We start from the raw sequence: 22336 nt of genomic DNA, 5'->3' as shown, positions 1-22336 counted from the left end.
CTCTATCTGTCTAAAAACTCAAAAAGCAAATTCCTTCAAGAAATAGGGACTGTTAATATTATCTTAGTATACCGCCTTTTTAGCGTCTGTGTTTCCATCGACATAAAACCCAAAGAATGATTTCTGCTTTTGTTTGGTTGCTGAATTAGGTCCACCGCCCCCATTCAAATATTGTTTACGTGTAAAGGGATAATTTTGAAAGCGTGGTTGAGCCTTTCGCTCGATGTAAACATTAGATGAGTCCCAGCACAATGCAAAACCATGAAGTAGAGAGAGACAGTTGCAACTTCCCGCAAACCGTTTTCAAGTCAATATACAATCTTGCAAGATGATTTCTTTTGTCTTGACATAAAGCGAAGGAGTTGTTAGTGTAAATTAAACCAGCTTTTCTGTTAAGTCTGGAAGCTTTTATCTATAAAAGAAAAATAGCTATGTCTTGCCACTCAAAAATGATAAAAAGTTAATGTGGTGTTTTAATTCTACGAGAAAAGAAATTCTTTTACTGAAATATTGTGGTCATCTTTCACCACTGAAAATTTGATGCTCGATGAAATGATTTCAAAACAGATGGGGGAAATGAAAAAATGAACCCTGTTTCATGAGGTTGATATAAAAAAAAAACTTATTGTTAGCCGGATGTGGAAAATAGTAAACAATTGTTTTTACACTTTGAAAAATTCATGTTAATAATCAACATGCTAATTTTAATTTGAGTGTTTGGAAGTACTAACTAACTGACATAATTGATTTAGTGTTTTCCATGCATTGTTTTTCTAAAGTTTAAAGACTAAATTATTAGTCATTCAGATGCATCTCTAGTTGGAATGCATTTCGTATGAGTAGTTCTGACAGAATAAAAACGGACTCTGACATTACGTGGGTAAGAAATTGACATTTGGAGGGTCATCTACACAAAATCGTTCAAAAACGACTGGGGAGGAGTCTACGAGAAAAAAAGGGAGCGATTTGATTGGTTGAGAGACATTAAGGGAGTGTTTTGATTGGTCGATTGGTGTGCACCTGCTGTGATACCGCCGCCATCTCCTGATGACAAGGCTAACTCACTGGAGCAAGTTTCCCCATAATACCCCGACTCGCACTGACAGGTACACCTGACCGGGTCCAGGGTGCCGTGGTCCGGGTCGCAGGTCTTGTCGCACAGAATCTCGCACGTGTCTCCGGTGTAGTTCTCATCGCACACACAACTGCACCTGTGAGAGAGAGAGAGGGGTGGGGCGGGTGGAAAGACAGACACACAATATAGAAAAATATGATTAGAAAGAAGTCAGCGAATTCCCAAAATGAGTTTTTATAAACGGCACAAAATAAACCATGCCCGATACGGGCCATATGGTATCCCAAAATCTTTCCATATGCATGTATGTAAAATGCATGTAATGTAAATTGAGCTTAACCGATGATTTTGATTGGATGATCAACACAACTGTCTTCTTCGTGACCTGTACTGAACCTTCATCATTTCGATCGGTAGTCAACGAACCACCACATCTAGACAGCTTTATGAACTGGAATTAATACGACGGCCATTTCGCGTCATTTCACGTCAATGCTCCAGCACTGTACACGGCGAATGCCCCCTCAACCCGAGGGCAGCATAACACGATGATGTTCCAATAACTGACTGACGTCACCAATATCCTGGCAGCCATTTTGTTTTTTTGACACCGAGATGGGTGTCCAAATCAAATAGACTGTTGCTTTTCAAATCAGTTTGATGTGTATGATTTGGGTAATTGGTAACAGGGGAACCAGACCATTGTTCTTCATTAAAAGAATGAATAATGTTTCCATAGCCAAATATTCTCTGGAAGGGAATGTTATGAACGAGCAAGGCATTCGAAATCGTACACCAATGAGAACGAGGTTGGTAAAAACCAATCTCCCAAATAGACTTGTGCCACTCAAAGCCAAAGCCGTGTCCAACTAAGCTGCTACGGCTATGGCTTGCTCGTCCCATGAACAAGCGTTGAAACCCAGGAAACCATATCAACATCCGTAGCAACAGCCGCAGCCAAGCTGCCATTTTTATCACAGTCCAATACTCCACACATATACGCCCTTTTCGAAATCACGGCCTTGGCTTTGGATTCGGCTTCAGGCTTTTTTCTCGTCTGAAGCCCTCAGCGTGTATGCAAAGCACGCGCAAATGTCAGCACAACCGGAGGGGGGGGGGGGGGGGCAAGCTAGCCTGAGCCACATCCGCAGCCGAAGGGCCATAGAAATATTTGAAATCTACATGACTTACTCGTCCTGATCCATCCTGCCATGCTCTCCGCAGTCTTTGTTACATGGCTGGCCTGGTGTTATGACCAGTAGAGGGATGTTGCATGATAAACCATCCCAGCCCGTCTCACAACTACACTCGCACCGTTTCACGTTCAATTCACCATTGTCGCAACTCAGTGCGCAGATTTCTACAGGAAGACAAAAACAACCAAAAAGTCAATATTCAAGATTATAATAGAATGTGCTGCATTTCGTAAAATTCACTCATTCTTTAATCTAAACATGTAAGGTTGGATAAGTAGATTAATGTTTTTGTTTAAAACTAAGCATCACAATTCTAGAAATTGAAGGTTTGTGGTGTATATGACTATACTTATCTTAGGTGGTTATTAAACAAGCAAATAAACAAACAAACAAACAAACAAACAAACAAACAAACAAACAAACAAACAAACAAACAAACAAACAAACAAACAAACAAACAAACAAACAAACAAACAAACAAACAAACAAACAAACAAACAAACAAACAAACAAACAAACAAACAAACAAACAAACAAACAAACAAACAAACAAACAAACAAACAAACACCTCAAAGAAACACCCCAAACAACAAAACAACACCAACAGCAACTAACATTCCGAACAGTATGGTGTGATCATCGCCATAATTATAAACCTCACATGTTAATAGTAGATAAAACTGGAAACAAACCAATTTAAGATTTGACAAATCCTCCTCCTAAAACCTGGCAAAGATTGCATAATACAAATTACACGATCTCCCTCACCATCAAAAAAAATAAAATACGTGAGTCATCCACCAGTCGCATTATTATCCAACTGAGTGAAGATCAACAACATTATTTTCTGAGATCGGAACCCGTTCAGATTGGATGATTACACCTTGTTGAGGCGTCAGATTTAATTTAATCCACACTACGTCAAGCGAGGTAGTCGCGGGGAAATCATGCTCGTTAATATTTGGCGGGAAAAACCAGCCCAAATATTCACACATCGAGAATAAAGTGGCGCGAAGTGTGGTGGTGTGCAAGCTCTGCATGCATGCTCTCAAAATAGCACCTAAATTTAAGCGGTTTATATTTCGCAGTGGAGTGTGGTTTATTTAATTTTTTAGATTTGGAATTATTTGGGGGAAGATTTTCGTCAAGTTGGGGTGTGCTTATCGGCAACATCTTCGGTGGAATTTTTACATTATTAAAATTCATTTGATGCGCCTCGTTTGAATTCACAAAGTGAAATTTATTTTGGTTATTTTCCGCTCCAGTGAGTAGGGATTTGTAGTTGGAGGGGAGGGGCTAAAGGGGAGGATGGAGGAAGGGGAGAAGTACAATATTTTTCTTTTGCAAGTGTCTTGTGACGGCATCCTTGAAATGGCATGACTCATCCAGTTATCGGTATAATCCTTGATTTGTATCTTCAATAAATATCCTGAATACATATGCTGACTCGATTGCAATATACAGACAACCAGAATCCATCCAACACCGGAAGAAAGTGAATACTTAATCAGGGAAACACATTGAACCTCGCACATGTTTTTTTTTTTAATTAAACCTGTAAGTGTCCAAATCAAAGTAGACTGGTGCTTTTCAAAACAGTATAGATGTGCATGATTTTTCAGACGCAACACGGGAACCAAACAAATATTCTCAAGAACGACATCGAAGAAGTTTATCTCGGTAGCCATTTTGTTTTCTCACCGACTTCTTTTATCAGATTGATGAATCAAACCGGGATGGGTGTCCAAATCAAATTAGACTGGTACTGTTTAAAACAGTAAGACGTGTAGGATTTCTTCGGTGACAACACGGGAACCAAACATAATACTCTTTAAGAAAGACATCTTATAAGAAGTGACACTCCTCTCACAGTCACCAAAGACGGTGAACTTTCGAAACTGTCACATCATCCAGATGACTTGCTCTTTAAAACTAAAGGTGATCACCTCTTCTTTAAGTTTTCGTTCGAATCCAATAAAAAGACTGCTCCGCTAAACAATCTCAAACCCCAGATAGACTTCAATCGATGCTCATTAAGGGTCCGAGGTATAGAAGAAGATGGGATCTGTAATTTCATCATCAAGTGTCTTTGAGCAAGATCTACACAATATAAGACGGCCAGCGTCCTCAACCTCCTCAATGCAGCCTGGAGGAACATCAGCGAAGCCTCAGACAACATCCAAACATGTCTTGAGCTATGAGATCATCTTATAGGAGACCGGGGGAGGATGGGTGCCGGAGCATGCGCCACGCCTTAAGGGCTTCTTCCTTCTTCTTCTTCTTTTTAAGATGAATTGCCCTACAAAATGTTCAATGAGGTTGTTATAACACTTGCCTCAGGAGGGTGGACGGGGATGGGGAATGTCGGGAGATATGCTTATCGAACCATAGAAATAAATTGCTAAACTGGCACAAAACAAAATGGTCAACGTTTTAGTAAAACATTCTCCTGTAGTAGTGTTACATAATTCTGTAATTATGTTGTAACAATTTATTAATACCTTGCAGTAATTTCTTACTATATTTTTCTGAGTGGATATCGAAACATCACAATAAACATGTCATAATAATTGTTTGAATAAATGAATGCAATTTCCAATTTTAAAAACATTTAAATAGTTTGAATGTAGGTTCATTTTGGGGTGAGTTCTGGATATTTGTGTTTCTTAAATCTAAAATTAGTATAAATTATTAACCTACTCCATAACCATTTTCGAAAATATTTTATAGAATATAATATGGATTATTTCACCACAAGGGAAACTTAGAGTAACTTGGTGTTTGTGGTTGAACAAACACAAATTGACTAGGAGATATATATGTTTTACAAAAGTATATTAACACCCAGAACAAATTTCATATTTATACCTAAAAATGCTCACCAGTCATATTACACAACAAAGAGGGTTTTTCATTAATTTCATTTTGTAATAATTTCTCAGGATTTCCGCTTCAACTGATCACAAAAGGCCGAGACTCGTTCCCGAGCATCAGATCAGAACAGAACTACCGTCTTAAAGAAAAGAAAGGAAGCAACCTCGGGGTGTGTTTAAGAAGTGGAGCGAAATAATTGACAGATTTCGCTCCCAGGGGTTCCCCGAATTAATCTATTTCTTGCCTCTAATTGCGTTTGCCGCCAACAAAAATAATTTCAACATTATGTTTTTTAAAAGAGGAAAACGAAAGAAAGGGAGTTTTTAAACCCAAGGTTTCGACAGACAATGACAAAAAGCGACTACTTTTCAATTACAAGAATTGTGGACAAATACTAATGGATCTCTGATGGGGATTTAGAGGAAATTTCTTCAGTGTGTATTCATTCCGCGTGGTTGATTTGATTTGATGGTTTGGTTTAGTGCAAGTAAACAGTCAGCCAAGACGCTTAGTGATGTGACATCATTTCATTTCAAGAGGAATTCCGGATACTTAACGTGAATGACTGTCCTTGACAATGATATCAATTTTACAATATTCAGACATAAGTATTAAGAACAGTGACTATAAAGAGTCATTCTTGCTTGTAAAAAGTGCAAAATGTTATTTATTATAATTGATTGTTAGGGATGTAAATACTACAAATTTAGCGACTTCAAAAAAATTCATGGCTTCAAGACTTCATGTCACATTTGAAAGGTGTACTGTAGAAGTTCTCATAGAACAACAATTCATGCTGACTTAAATCCAATTAACAATTTTGAGTTTAATTAAAGGGGGTTAGGGTGTGCACCACACTGGTAGAAATGCAAATAAAAATGTTCAAATATATTGTGCATAACTTACATGGTATAAAGATGGTAATAATAGAAAACCTGCCTTGAAATAATGACTGTTATTTTATTTTAAATGTATACTTTTTAGGAAATGAATAAAACAATAATTAGTCTTCTTCGGGGGTGTCCAAAACACGATGTGTTAAACCAGTAAATTGGGTTTTCACTGTATTCTCATATCTCTGAAGACCGATTGAGCGTAACATTTCATAGGTTTGTTAGTGTCATGTATATGTTGGGGATGGGTCACACATAGTGCGAACACCGGTCTTTGAAAGTTACCAGTGTTTTAACACGTGCTTTAAGTGAATACTTTCAATTTCATGAAGAAGTTAAACATAATATTTCAGAACATCAATTTCATCATCACCAGAAACACTCTTCTCAATACAAGACATGTGCTGAGACGATGGTCCTCCTCCTCCAAAATATTAATTTAGTCTTAAAAATGAGCCGTAAGCACAACAATGCCCGAGGTGATATCACGTAATCGATATAGGCGAGCGCGAGGTGTGACGGGGAAGCGACCGGTATGGAGACTAGTTCGTGACTTGGTGCGTCTATACTCCCAACGACTCCTCTTAAGTCAACATTTCCTATCGACCTAAATCGATAAGATGCGCAAGCTGCGAAAAGTTATCTCTTACGATCCGCATCATCTTTGCGTTAGTCATCTCTCTGAGATGCTCTTAAAGTGCAACTCGGTTTAAAGCAGTGTTATAGTTACTGAAATGTTATAATTTATTTAGTTATTTCCCGTGTTTCAGTTACATTCTGCAACACTCGGTTATGTTTCTTGTGTGGATTAACAACAATGTATAGTCTGATTATAGGTGCCAGACTACCTTATCCCTGAAAGTCTTTGTCATAATTTTTAGATTATGTGTATAAGCACTGTATACTGCTAAGAATAGCAAAGGTCGTGGGTTCGAATCCCAGCCGAGTAATATGCGTGTGAACTGTGTTCACAGAACTCGGCATACTATGAATTGATATAGATTGCTCATAACACATCGATGTAAGGGTACAAACAAATAATATTGTTTATCCCCATGCAAATTTAACATGTATTCACTTTCAAACTTTTTAGCATAACGGTCGATTGGCTTTTTCAGATAAAACAAATTGCCGATAGGAGAGATGACGTTTCCCCTCGGGGTCAATGAGGTCAATTTCTGATCAGACTGGGGATGTATGGCTGATGATAGAGACGAAAGGAGAGACGAAAGGCAATACAAAATTAAATCTCAAGTAAGTATCATCTTTCTGTCAGTTTCAATCTTACAAAATATACAACCAATCTGGCCTTGGTAATTAAACCACCACAAAGAAACAAAGCTTGTATGTTAAATCAATTAACTCTAAAGGTCTGCAGTGTTCTTCGTATATTAACTTCAATTATTGTTTCGCACCGAATCAATCATTAAGAAGCTCTAGCGGATGGGTTGCAGGGTCAAGAAAACGATAAAGGAGTATAATTACAACATAATCGATTAATCATAATACTATAATCAGTCTGCCGGTATCAGACATCCACAACGTATGTCTCTTGAAGACTATCCAATTACGGCTCGTCCTCTATGAGTTCAGTCAAACTGCTACAATCAAAGACATCATCACTTTGATCAAAAACATCACCACAAAGACTGGTCAAAAACATCCACAACCTGTGGGTATCACCACTTAGGACTGGTCAAAAACATCGAAAATCTGGGAAGGTATCACCAATTAAAGACTGGTCAAAAACATCTACAATCTGTGGGTATCACCACTTAGGACTGGTCAAAAAACATCGACAATCTGGAAAGGTACCATTTCTTTGACTGGTTAAATGAGTTCAAACAAATTGTTTTATGAACAAAATAAACACGTTTTTCCCTGTATATTTACGGCAACTTAAAAGGACGACGGTTTGACCGTCCGATACCTTGGGACGAAACTCATGCAAAAATCACGTGTGCAGTTAAAAGTCCATTAACTTTTCGTTTTATATTTGGTTTTCGGTATACACGATATGTGTAAATATCTTTTGCCGAGCAGATGATGTTCTTTTGAGAGCTTGCCTTGCTTCATATTCTACCATACCGCAGAGTACATTTTTTGTTTACCCATTTCCTGTTATTTTTTATAAAGAGAGAAACTGTTTTTTTACAGAACTACCCATGGACTAATTGGGTAAATTTACCCTGCCCAGAACGACTTTTCCTTTATAAGGTGGGACAATATGCGACTACATTTCAACAATCATTACTGACCGATTTGGCGTAATCTGAGCACGCCGTATTCTAATGAATGGCGAAGTCTACACACAATGATTAGTGCGGAAGATCGTGTTACCTCAGAGCAATCCAAGCTTGGGCGAGAAAAAAAGGAAGAGAATAAAAGACCGGGAAAGGTCAGGTAGAGGGAACGGCGACTCTAGCTTCGTTAGCAACGGGGTTGTTGAATACCAGCCTCATTGATAACGACAGGTCTTTTGGATCAGATAAAATGCCAAGAAAAGGGCTGTAGAGTGTTAAAGAAACACATAAAGGAATGTCATCATGTGTTTATTATAGACCCGACGGAAGTTAAAACTGTTGCAACAACATCCATATTTTGAGATCGGGATTCGAAATCTCTAAAAGGTCACAATAAGTCAGAGGAGACACATTCCGGCAAAATAGATTCACAGGATAAGAAAAAGAGGTTATTTGAAACCCCTTTGCTGAAACAATGAACTGCTTTTTCTGCAACTTCACTTGAATAACAACCTTGTTTCCGTTCATATATTCCATTGGTCATTCCCGGTCAAGCGACTGTATGCTTTAGCCAAGTTCACCTCTCCTTAAAGTTCGCGGTAATTTCCTTAAGGTTATAGCGTTCACAGAAGAAGAAAAGGAGGTTATTTGAAACCCTTCGCTGAAACAATGAACTGTTTTTTCTTCACCTTTACTTAAATAACAACCTCGTTTCCTGTACTGCTTGCTTTGGTCAATCTCGGTCACGCTGCTGTGTGCTTTGGCCCAGTTCAACTATCATTAAAGCTCGCAGTAATCTCCTTATAAGGTTAAGCGTTCACAGAAGAAGAAGAGGTTGTATGAAACCCTCCGCTGAAACAATGAATTGTTTTGTTTTCTTCTTCATCTTATTTTGAATCACAACCTCGTTTCCTTAATTGCTTTGGTCATTCCCGGTCACGCCATCTATAGGGGCATATTAGGCTTTGGCCCAGTTCAACTCTCCTTAAAGTTCGCGGTCATTTCCTTAAGGTTATAGCTGGGAGTCTAATAACAGTCTCTTGGAGCCGGCTCTGTTTCACTCTAAGCACCCATGATATTCCAGAAGTAATAAAAAACCTTGTATTGACCTACGAAACGAAATTTAAGATGACAAAACGAGCGGATGCAAGCCGAGCGCCCGGGGAGCAAATTCCATAGAAACTGAAAGAAGTAGGTTTATATCAAGTTAATTTGAATAGAATGGCACCTTTAAATTGCTTCGGTAAACTTATTGGTAGGCGTGGTCATGAATAATAAAGTAACAAAGTTTGGAGAGAAAAAAAAATGTGAACTTTGCCCTCAGCCCTGAGGTGTTTTTCCCCTATAGTATTGCGCAATAGTTTACAGTTTATGAACCTTGATGCTCTATTCAATTCAGATAAAAAAAAAAAAACACATGCAAATCCTCTTTGCTTTGTTTTGTCACTGAAATCATAAAACCAATTTATTTTTCATGGACTCATTCTTCCACATAAACCATTTTTTTTATCTGATAAAAATCGTATAAAGACTACGTTTGCTTGCTCATGCCACTACCATAAAAAACCCAGTTATTCTTTGAAGTCACGAACTTTGGAATACTTCAAAAGTTGTCCTTCGGTAAACATCCAGAACAAAAATACCCCAAAGTCCAGTCATCACATACAAGATATACTAAAGAACTGAGCATAAAAATTCTACATCAACCCAACCCAACCCAACCAACACATTCTAAACCAACACAATTCGTAAATATAACCTCCAGACTTCCTCATAAAAACTCTTGCAATTTAAGACTGAAATCGACTTCAAAACATTCTTGGAAACCATCTCAATCTATTCGCTATAAATCTTAATTCTCAGAGCATATTATCCAAGAGAGCAAAGAGCCGACCTCGCCGAGACTTGCTTCAGTAGACCCCCCCCCCCCCTTTCTCGTCTCCAATTTTCAGTTAGTCAATCCTGAATTCAGGCTTGACTGGTATTATTTTCAGCAGTGGCCCTGGCTTTTTCATTGAGCTCAAACGGATATCTTAGAATATCTTAGATCGTGGAGCTTAATCAAGACAAACCCCAGTGGAGACGTTTAAAGGCACTTGGGTGGATTCCACAAAGAGTTGAGACTCTACTCGTCCTAACTTATGGCTCGAGCTAGGACTAGCCTTAAGTTGTTAATATCTCTAAGACTAGTCTTAAGTTAGGACTAGTCCTAACTCTTTTTGAAATCTACCCCTGGACACGTTTGGTAATTGTCAAGTACCAGTATTCTCACTTGGAGTATCCCAACATGCATACAATAACAAGGCTGTGGAAATTTGGACTCAATTGATGTTCGAAGTTGCGAGAAAATAATGAAAGAGAACCCACCCATGTTGCCGAAATTGTGTGCTCTCAGCCGCTGCCTGCATGAGTAGTCAGGTTGTTTTTTTATTTGCCCCATTTTTGACAATCAGTATCCATAGCTGTAAGTGAATACAGGAGACACGACAAAGATGGCGGCCGGCTGCATGATATGGCTCCCGTTGCATCAACGTGGACCAGTGGCTTTTATTACAAGTCGTTATAAGACTGCTCCTTTAAGAAGCCACTTTGGCGACTGAACTTCATCTGTGAGTAGACGGAGCTAGAGTTACGGAAAGGGCTATGACACTATCCTCCAAGTATACACAACGAGGAGCAATTTGACTCAAATTGAACGTCTTAAACCACTTGCATCTCGGTTTACAAAAGGCATGATGAGCGTCGGGCAACAATCTCGAAGACACAAAACACAAGTCATTTTGATTAAAACAGCCTGCAGATGGGCAAACCATTTTGAACATTAAGGATGATGAATAAAATGCCGCATGAGTAACAATCATGAACCATGGACCCCTCAAGACACATTAAACTGTACACAAAACACATCATGTCTTCTGCATGTGATCATCACATCTTAGACGCAGGATGCGATCCTATAAATGATCTTCAAAATGTCTTAACATGTTACTCTCTCTCTCGCTCTCTCTCTCTCTCTCTAAATTACATCCTCAAGATGAACGCAGTTTATTCGAGTTTAATGACTTCCAAATTATTCCCTTCTTTTAAAAAAATCGTTATCAGAAGACGAAACCATAAAACAAAGATCGTATAATGTTCCCTTTCTTGTATTCAAAAAGAAAAACTCTCGAAGGATGTACCATGGCGGTAGCTGACTCCATGGTTTATCATTTTATGTATTAACTTGGAGGTAGCTATTCAACCTACATGGATATGCCCAAGCTGAAAAGTTTTTCTTCAAAATATTCAAACTAAAAAAAAAAACATGAAAGATTCATCGGGCATATAAAATCAGACATATATATTGTTTTCTTGACCAACATGCATTATTGAGACGATACATTAAAAATGTCATTCTAAACTCTCAATCTGTCAGGTCAGATCATGTAAACTCAATTCATCAAGTTTTACTTCTCCCACTAAAAAACGAATCCCAAATTTCAAATAAAGCTAATCAATGAAATCTAGAGCGGAGGTTGATGGACCGTGGAACGCTGAGATCCGTCCTCTGATCACATGCCTCCAAGCTACAATTCCTATTGGTTGTCACCAAGTTCATTACGAATTAACCCCCCCCCCCCCGCCCTCCCTCTCACCCCCCCCCCCCCCGATGTCTGCTATAGATGGGGGGGGGGGTCCTGCCCAGAAAGTGCAGCGTGACGCTTTGCTAGCAGCATGGGAGATGCTTTGACCAGGAAGGTGGTTTGCAGTCAGCACGGTAAATATTCAATATTTTAACACACCGTGTCTAGTCAAATATCCATGAGGGTTGTTCAATAGGTCTCATGGGTTAATATTTTTTTTCTAAGTTTTTGAAGATCGAAAGTTCATCACACCTAGCTGGTGAGATTCTAAAGATTTTTTTATGACCAAGAGTTAGCAGTAACATTCTGAATTCAACTTCTAGACGATCGATACAGTTTGATGGACATGAACTTCATTTTTTCAAATAAACGATGATTTTTTAGTGCAGATGTGATTTCTTAATTAAACTAGCGACCAAAACAAATTTAAAAAAAAATAAAAATAAAAAAAATAAAACAGGGAAACAAATCTGATAAAGTTTTCACCGTTTTTTTTAAGTTTTTTTAAAATAACGTAACGAGGTCGTGGGATACCCGAGTAATGTGCCTATGATTTTTTCTTCACGGAACTCGAGCTACTAAGTATATTGCTTACACAAATCGGTGTATATGATTAAAACGTACGTAACGTACACAGCAATAACGTACACAGCAATAACCCATCTCCCCTTTCCCAACATAAACAAATCCCAAAATGCCTTTTTTTTTTTTTTTGCTGCACCGCAAAAAGATGATTAATTTCCGAAATCTATCTGCCATCCTTCCAATGCACACACACCCAGACGTGATTATGACAAAAGAGTACATCAGCACGCAATAATTCCACAACTACCCGTGTTCAATTTTGACAGGTGCCCGACGGAATTGCCGTTTAATAAAAAAAAAATAAAAAAAAATGGAGGACGTTGAGGGGTTTCAATGTAAAGTCTAGTCCCCTGTAAGGACTCTCTCAGGGGAAAATTGAGGAAGACTTCGATCCCACGGAGGTTTCACGCACAAAGACCTCACATGAATAGAACCGTTTCCTCTCTTCGGGAAGGAGGGGGATGAGTGACAGCAGCTTATAAGATGGTTTTGGCGAGGGAAGATGCGAGGCGGATATGAAGATAATGGTGAAGATGTGCTACCCATCGCTCAGACATTAATGTGGGTCGACTTTATGGAATATAATGTTCTAGCGTTTCATTGATTTGCAAGTCTAATATCATTCCTTTAACTGTTTTGTTCCCGAAAATAAACTCGAAATATAACCCAAGACACCCCACAGCAATTGATGTGGTGACCGGTGCTTTTGCTGTGGTGCTCTTTGCAAAGTTCAAATTCTACAATACAAATTTCTTCATAGAAGTGTCCCTTACCACAGGGAAAAAATCATGTGCTCATTCAAGAGCGAAGTTCATTTTGTTGCCAAGCAAATACTTCGAAGACCAATGCTGATCATTAAACTCCACTTACCAGGAGCTCCAAAATATTGAAAAGCAACTTTATAAAATCAATACGAAGCTGCACTATAGACCTGTATCATGCTGCCGCCATCTTGGTCATGTTCCTTGTATCGGATAACAATAATGCATGCCAATAATCATTTTGCAAATAGGAACCAGACTATTTTTTTCTTCCGGCCTCGGTTTGGTAACATTGGTATCAGTGGGAGAAAGTAAAGATGGCTGCACCGTGATAAAGGTCAATATAATGACCTCATAGTTCCGAGCAGACGACATTTTATGTTATTTTTAAAGGCGGGAACATGACGTTTTGAACACTTTTTTGTCCACCTGTCAGCCATGTTTGAATAACATCAGTAGACCCCCACTGTGCATGAATGTGTTATATACAGCAAGCATGGATGGAGATCATAAATTTTTTATAATATTTACTAAGTATAAGCTCTTGGTTAAAAATCTGAGAGCTGTATGGTCTATTGATATACAGAAAAACATAATTGTGGGAACCCAACGTGTGAGACAGCTCCTTTGTTAATAATTCACACTGAATGCTGAGCTAATGCAAGTATAATCATACATAGCAGACTAAAGCCCCTTTCACACGAGAGCACTTTAGCAGAGGTCCCTTGCTGGACTATAGCATGGTTGTAAGTTTTACAAAATGTTCAAAAAAAGGACAAGAACTGTTTCTACTGTCAAAGCTCTCTTGCAAAATGTTTTCAAAATGGCTACATTTTACAAATAAAGCAAGGGACCCCAGTTAAAAATGTTCGTGTGAATAGCACTTTAATATTACCATAGAAACAGTGTCTGGGAAATAAAAAAATAAATAAAAAATTGCCCCTCCTGCTTGAATAAAAAAAAGTCTAAACATAACAGCTTGTTTAGTTGTAAAATACGACATGTTGAAACTTGTGGCATGCTGGGGCTGGTGTTCAAAAGAAAGTGACTGGCATGCGAGGAATGTTTGTACTAACTATGCTCTCAGAGTGAACAAAAACACTTTTAAGATCACGTTTCTTGAGCAACTGGTTCCCTGCCCTCACGGCATGTTGTTCCTTCATACCACATTCCTTCATACCACATTACAACCTGAGTCTGTCTCAACATAAGTAGAGTCCCAAAAAAATGAACCCTGTGAGTCTAACTGCAAACTGTCAAAGAGCATTCCATGCTTCGTACGTAAAAGTAAAAAGATCTTTTGTTCCATTCATAAACCTGGACATGAAAAGCTTGAAAGGATAGACATTTATTTTCCCACCATGGCCGGTACACATTATCAAAGCACTTTCTCTTTTTGATGTAGCATTGCATGTTTAGGGTAGGGCATGTTTTGTGACTTTTTTCCTAAGCCCGTGGTACACTCGCAGAAGGTGTGAACCCAGAACATAAAGAGTTTCTGTCCCCCAAAAACCAGTATTTGATGAGGTCTAATCATGGATAAAAGTTCCGTCACACCCTTCTGTTCTATAATTGTAACTTCGTTTTACTCCTCTCATAATAATAATAATAATAATAATAACAAGATACATTTACAGAGCCCTATTACCACTGTCAGCGCTTTACAAGCAATAAGCGAATAAATAAATAAAAGGCACTTACTGAAAGGCAGTTGGTCCTTAGCAATCAATCATTGACCAGGAAAGTAATTTTTATAAGTTTCTTGAAAACTCATCACACATTCTGGTTGCATATTTAAAATCAAATTTATTTTGGGTGGCCATCCGTCCCCTCTAAGATTCACAATAGGCCATTAACAATTTTGGTAGCAGCTACTTCTATTTTCTCTTTAAGAGAAAATAGAAGTAGCTGCTACCAAAATTAAGTTCCTCATGCTCCCAAACCACCCCCTTCCTCCCAACACTCCACTTCCTAAAAATGCCACCCCCCCCCCCTTTCCAACCGATGACCCTACCTTGGCTTCCTCCCACCACGTTGACGGTCCAGTCAGTAGACACAGTCACAATCAGGAAGATAAGACCGGCGATGATGAAGACAACGATGATGGTCTTAGCGAGGAAGGCGATGAGCAAGTCCATCTTGGTCTTCTTCGGGGCAGCCATCAAGGCTATCGCGTCTTCAGTCTCGACATTCTCATACTTCCCCATCCTGACGTCCTCCACACAAGACAGCTAACAACAATCAAGCAAGCTTCCAAAACTCACAATTTTGAAGTCAGAGCGATGACTTACAAGTGCATAAGCATGAACTCAATTTCAAGTCCTGTTGCATGCAATCTTGTCCTCAGCACACGACAGTTAACAACAATCAAGCAAGCTTTCACAACTCACAATTTTGAAATCAGAGCGACTACTCAAAAGTGCACAAGCATGAACTCCGCTTCAAGTCCTGTTGCATGCACTCTCCTTGATGTGCTGATCGCGTAGTTCTTCACAATCAACTTATGAAAAAAGACATCGAGCTGCCAAATTAAAGTAAGAAAAATCTTCCACAGGAGATTGAAGTGTCGTCCCTTGGCTCTTTACAGTCTCGCTCTAGGTGGACACAGCCGCAAAAATGTCTGTCTCGAGTGCTTGGGCTTAATATTACGTCCAAACATTGGGTTTAGCTATGGAGGTGATTAGACGTTGGACCCGCGTGCGTGTTGGGCGTTCAGTAGGGAACTAGCACCAGGCGGTTGTGGAGCACAAGTGAATTATAATATAACGTTACCTGTTTCGAAGATTTGGAGTTCGAAGTCCAGTTTATTCAACGATAAGATTATGAGTTGATATGGAGTGTTTCAAGTGTAACAATCCGGTACCAGACTCTCCACACTGTTTCACTTTACACTCCCCAAACACGTCCAAAAGCGTAATGAATAAATCAGTCTATAATGCTGTTATAATAAATGCCGTTTGTGCCGTGTTGTACTTGTTGAGTACCACACAAACATACATCAATGTAGTTTCTCCGGGTCACTGCATCATCATCAAACTCCAGCAATGTCACTTTCTCTTTTCTGACAAGAGAGCTTTACAAATATTTCTCCAAATGAAAGATGCAGGGGGGAAAAATGACGACCTCCCAGTACGGAATATTACCGTGATTAAAGTGTGTGGACAGATCCTCTCTCACATGACAGATTACAAAATTGTCCTCCAGAAGATGGTTTTTAATCTTGGGGTCTGTGGTTTAATTAAGACGAGCCAAATTAAACTTCTGAAAAAGAGAAACTAGATCGTCGTCCCGAACCTTCCGCTCCCCAAAGAAACTATGATTGGCTGAAGAGTTGACTAAGCTTTGTGTAGCCTTGCTTTGGCGACTTGAAGAAGATGGAGAAGACATCTGCTGAGCACCGGTTCCTTATGTTTGATGTTCAGTATTTACCCTCTGGTTTCTTATATAGACCGTCGACATACAGCGATTGAGTAATACTGCCTCTTTTAATATCCACCATAGACACGTTGTAAGGGTTGCACACAGTCCACATAGCCTGGTGACCATACTCTAGCTTTGGAAATCCATCTGATATTTTGTCATCCCATGCTACTTTATTGACTAAGGGGATGAGATTTGAACGTGATGATGAGGTTTGGGTATTGTGAAATCACGTTTTGATAATACACACGGGGTTGCAGTGTGTTGCTGCATGCATAGAAGTCCGTCCTAATCATACATGCCGATTGCAGATTGTTATCAACTCAGGACTATTTCTACATATGACATTAATAAAATGGAATTTCACCGGGCCATGGACGAACCCCCCCCCCCCCCGCCCGCATGGGTGGATCCCCTTACATCACAAACTCAACATTGTGCAATGTTCAAGGCCTCGAAAGCGTATCTTCAAGCACCTGAAGCAAACGAGAAGATCAAATAGACTGTTGCAACATACTCTACTTTGTCTCAAGAACAAAATATTTAGGCCTACACAATTTGTCCCCCAAAAACACCTATTTTTAAACATGACTCTTGTATTTTTATGAAACTTGCTCCTGAAATATTTTATTCGGGTAAAGATGCTGAGGTGCTTTGCCATAAAGAAATAAGGAACCATTGAGCAATATTTCTTAATATTTATGTTACAAGAGCTTATTTTAATTTGGTAACATCTTATTTCTTGAAGCCTTCCGATCACGCTGAGATTCAACCAGTCGCTCAGGACACCCGTGGAGAGGTTCTTTGTCTCTCGTTTTAGCGTGTCTCTCATGTTTGTTTGTTGTTGTTTGTTTGTTTGTTTGTTTGTTTGTTTGTTTGTTTGTTTGTTTGTTTGTTTGTTTGTTTGTTTGTTTGTTGTTTTTTTCCGGGGGGGGGGGTAATGAATTGGGGGATGTGGACTGTCTCGCGGAAAAAGAAAGGACGAGCCCCGGAAACGCAAAAGCTTCAAAATTAAAGAAGGCATTTAACAATTCTCGTAATTTCTGTTTGGAAATCGACATGATGTAATTCTCATTTTCAATATTTTTTTCAAATCTCTCTCAGGTATTGAAGAATCCTGAGTAATAAACCAAGGAATGATCACCATGTGACCTATTGCTGACATATGTTTACCATCTCCTCCCCAATATATACAGCTGTTATATCAACCAACCAAGCAAATCCTGAAGGTTAAGATCGAAAGGGGGGGGGGGGGTACGCCCTGGACTAAAAATAGCTCAGAAATGTCAAGAAATCCATCCGTATGTCATTCGAGAAAAATTGATGAAACTATAACAGCTGGTGGTACGTCTAATCGACCAAAGGTAAATCAACTTTAGATGGCAATAATGATTACTGCATCTTACCATAGAGATATGTAATTACCAAAATTAAATGACCCCCCATGGAACACTCCATTTATACGTGAGGGGTGTGCTGAAAGACTGTCCGGAGTGTGACCGACAAAACGGTAATATGTAATAGAATCTTCAATATAATACAAACAACAATACAGAGGGTATTATCGCAATAAAAAAAGTCCAACAACAAAGCCAGCTGAGTGTTTTCATTTACAAAAATAGGTTTTAACAACAAAGATGATCCTTGGAATGTTCCATTTTGTAAGGGGGGGGGGGTGTCATAAGCAGAGATTATGAATTCATCTGGGCTATACAAATAAACACAATCATTCAATATGAAATACAAATGACTGAATAACACTGCTTTATCAACCACAACAATATTATTACAAAACAGGATGACCAGTGGAATGTACCATTCGAACAAAAGGGGTGGCTGATGGAAGCTCGTCCGAAGGATGACCAACGCAATAACAGTTATCAATTTAATAGTCATTAAGCGCCACACGACAATAATAATAATAACACAAAACACCTTGGGGCAAATAACTAGTACCTCTCAAATGAATTAATGTAGACAGCACAAAAAAACTGTCAAAACAACAATTAACGTACACGACGTTGCCTAGAAACACGTATTTGTTTAGAACGACCGTACACTTGTCACTGACCAGTATGACGTCATTTCATTATTATTTCTGAATGCGAAGTTTATCTAACTTCAGAATTTGGATGATCATAGTGCAGTTACCTGGTCCAACTCTAATTAAAGAATTCTCAAAAAATATGGAAAAATGTTATAAGAAATAACTAAGAAACATACTTCATTATTTGTTTTCCTTCTCTCTACCCCTTTTTTATTGGAGGGGGGGGGGGGGAGAACAAAATTCCCCCAAAAATTGTACAGTAATCTATCGAACCCACCAGTATTTTTTTGGTTGTAACATTAAAGCATTTTTGTTTTTTAAAAATTAAGGAGGAATGTCCCCGTAGTTTTTATCCTAGGGCCATCTTTGATTGAAGAAAATTTACTTTATTAATCTTGTTATAAAACCTCCCCAATGGGCACAGAAAATCCACATGGGCACAGGAAATCCGATACATTATCAACTCGTGGCGATAATTTTTTTCCATTTTTAAGGAATATCAAAGATGTTCATTTGCTTTCAGTGATATCCAAGAGAGAAAAAAAAAGAGAATAAAAAGAGACAGAAATGGCATTTTGTACAGACTTTATTCTTGTGATATTGATGTATAATCGTTGTTTTGTTGTTATTGGTGACTAAATGAAGCTGTATAGCTTCAAAGAGAGAAAAAAAGAAGAAGACATATATCGACAAGAAAAACACAACAACACACAAACGGTCTGGCGTCCTGACTGTTTCTCATCAGTTGATGTGACAATGTTTACTTTGATAAAGACACTGGCTGAAAAGTATATAGTGATTGCCAGTTGGGTTTCTCAATGGTATTTACACAGTGCTTTCTCAATGAAAACAGGATTAAAAGAGTCTGGGATGAGACTGCACACTTAAAGGCAGTGGACACTATTGGTAATTACTCAAAATAATTATTAGCATAAAACCTTTCTTGGTGACGAGTAATGGGGAGAGGTTGATGGTATCAAACATTGTGAGAAATGGCTCCCTCTGAAGTGCCATAGTTTTCGAGAAAGACGTAATTTTTCACGAATTTAATTTCGAGACCTCAGATTTAGAACTTGAGGGATCGAAATCAACCATCTAAACGCACACAACTTCGTGTGACAAGGGTGTTTTTTCTTTCATTATTATCTCGCAACTTCGATGACCGATTGAGCTCAAACTTTTACATGTTTGTTATTTTATGCATATGTTGAGATACACCAACTGTGAAGGCTAGTCTTTGACAATTGCCATTAGTGTCCACTGTCTTTAAGAGCACGTCATTTTAGGTCGACAGTAACAACTCACAAATGGATCAAAGTAACAATGGGAGAAGTTTGGTGACGCTAGGGGGCAGCAGACTCACTACTGGGACAATCCAATATTATCGGTAATGTGCGCATGCTCAGAACTACGTTAACAAATGCACGACCTTTTCAGAAACGGACCAATCTGAACGCTCTGTGTCCCCATAGCTTGCGTGTGGTATAATGGAGAGAACAAAAAAATCGCTACTCGGTAAGTCTGCTGCCACCTAGCGTTCTAAAGTCTCCCATTGGAAGAAGGTGCAATGCTTGGGAAAGCGTGGGTCAATGATTATAGAGGATGGGGAACAAGACTATATAAGTATAAACGCAAGCTTCGGGGATGTTTTACCGTGCCCACTGTGAAAACTGAAAGTGGATACCAATGATCATGATACCAAAACGAGGTCAGACTATTTTCACCATTCAAGCCTCGCTTTGGTGAAATTTATTTGAATGAAAGAAAAACAATATGGCCGCACTACAATAAAACCCTATAAATCAAATTGAATAAAGAAGATACTACAACACTGAAGGTGTGTTTTTAATTAATTAAATCGGATCATTTTATCATTTCATTGTCCAATGAGGTAATGAAATGAAAGGCAAACGATCGCAGACAGTATCCACACTTGACAATTCCTCATATTAAATTGACTGGATATTAGCTTGCTATAAAGGTAATCAGCATAGGTATCACAATCCGTGCAATATTAACTCCCCATGAACCACACACCGTCTCGTCGGCCGGATTCAACGGGGAGAAAATTAGCAGATCCACCGGCGGGAAATCTGGGGCAGCCGGCGGTCAAGATGGGGTTTCTCCGGGGAGCGATAAGACAATATTGATCTTGAGGTCTTAGGTACACACCTTCGTCTTGCTGGAGCGTGGGGAGACTGCCGTGCAATCTAGTGTATTAAAGGCACTGGACACTATTGGTAATTGCTCAAAATAATTGTTAGCAGGAACTTACTTGTTAAAAAGCAATGGAGAGCTGTTGATGGTATACAATATTGTTAGAAACGGCTCCCTCTGAAGTAACGTAGTTTTTAAGAAAGAAGTAAACTCTCACTTAAATATTTGAATTGAATATTCGAGACCTCAGCTGAGGTATCGAATTCAAGGCATCTGAAAGCACAAAACTTGTGCGACAATGGGTGTTTTTTTCTTCCATGATTCTCTCGTAACTATTTTATGCATATGTTGAGATACACGAAGAGTTATACCAAGTGAGAATACTGGTCTTTGACAATAACCAAATGTGTCCAGTGCCTTTAAGAAGCGGCGTGAAATTGACTTATTAGTGTATATGAGACCGTTTCATGGGCTGTGTGTATAGACAAATATTTGCTTCTTCTCTGCGAAACGAGGGCTAGAAGTCTGAGACGATGAAAGGAGATTTTCAACTTGTTTAAAATTTACTCTAATCGAGTACAAATAAATCTAACACAAGCTGGGCACAACGTATAGACACAGACGACAAAACTAAACTTCAACACATAGAATGAACAGAATTGAGAAACACAAATAATGCAACAAGAGATATGGCAATGAGATTGGTTTTTGTCAGCGTAATGATGACTTATGTACAATATCGTTATAAACGAAGATCAATAAAAGTCAAAAATGTGAAAGTTTCAGAGCTGAGAAAACTGAGAAAACAGTAAATAACTGTCACAGTATATTCACAAGTACGTCGCATCTTTCCACGTTTAGCGGGTACCCACCACGTCTCTGTCCGCAGGATTTGCGAACGGACACCGACCCTCAAAAATCTGCATGGATCTTTTTTTTTTCAAATTCAAATGTTTCGTGGTGAATATTATCCAAACCTTACTTTGAAGACTATACTTTCTGAAACAGTCTATTACTCTCAGCAGCTGCAGTAAGTAAATTTTATGCCATTATAACGAGCAATGGAGAGTTGTTGATAGTATAAAACATTGTGAGAAACGGATCCCTCTGAAGTGAAGTAGTTTTCGAGAAAGAAGCAGTTTTCCACGAGTTTGATTTCGAGACCTCATACTTAGATTTTGAGGTCCCGAAATCAAGGCATCTGAAAGCACACAACTGAGCTCAACTGAACTCAAATTTTCACAGGTTTGTTATTTTATGCATATGTTCAGATACACCAAGTGAGATGACTGGTTCTTTGACATTTACCAAAGGTGTCTTTAAGGAATGGTTTTTCAAGCTTTACTTACCTATTCTTGCACTCATTATGAGTGCTGGGTGGACGCCATCATCGGCGATGCAGCCATAAACTCCCTCATGAAGACTCTTCTGAACCCGCTTGAACTTTAACCTTATACCCCT

At 38.8% G+C, this 22336-nt stretch overlaps 1 protein-coding gene across 11 annotated transcripts in view; it reads right to left on the bottom strand.

Annotated features, from left to right (window-relative positions):
* LOC139952935 (uncharacterized) overlaps positions 1–22336 on the bottom strand; it is a 120847-nt gene that overhangs the window by 22027 nt on the left and 76484 nt on the right. For 8 of the 11 annotated variants that reach the window (XM_071952262.1, XM_071952263.1, XM_071952264.1 and 5 more), the window contains exons 3-5: positions 22225–22334; positions 2267–2435; positions 1021–1211 (exon numbers count right to left, since the gene is read on the bottom strand). In XM_071952262.1, coding sequence (XP_071808363.1) covers positions 1021–1211; positions 2267–2435; positions 22225–22334 — 470 coding nt within the window. Of the gene's footprint in view, positions 1–1020; positions 1212–2266; positions 2436–15265; positions 16678–22224; positions 22335–22336 lie in introns of those variants that run through there. The other 3 variants (XM_071952266.1, XM_071952271.1, XM_071952273.1) reach the window with 3 other exon arrangements.

This window comes from Asterias amurensis, chromosome 21, assembly GCF_032118995.1.
Source record: "Asterias amurensis chromosome 21, ASM3211899v1".
NCBI classification, from domain to species: domain Eukaryota; kingdom Metazoa; phylum Echinodermata; class Asteroidea; order Forcipulatida; family Asteriidae; genus Asterias; species Asterias amurensis.
Note: the sequence above shows the minus strand (reverse complement) of the source record. Positions and strands in the feature narration are given on the sequence as shown.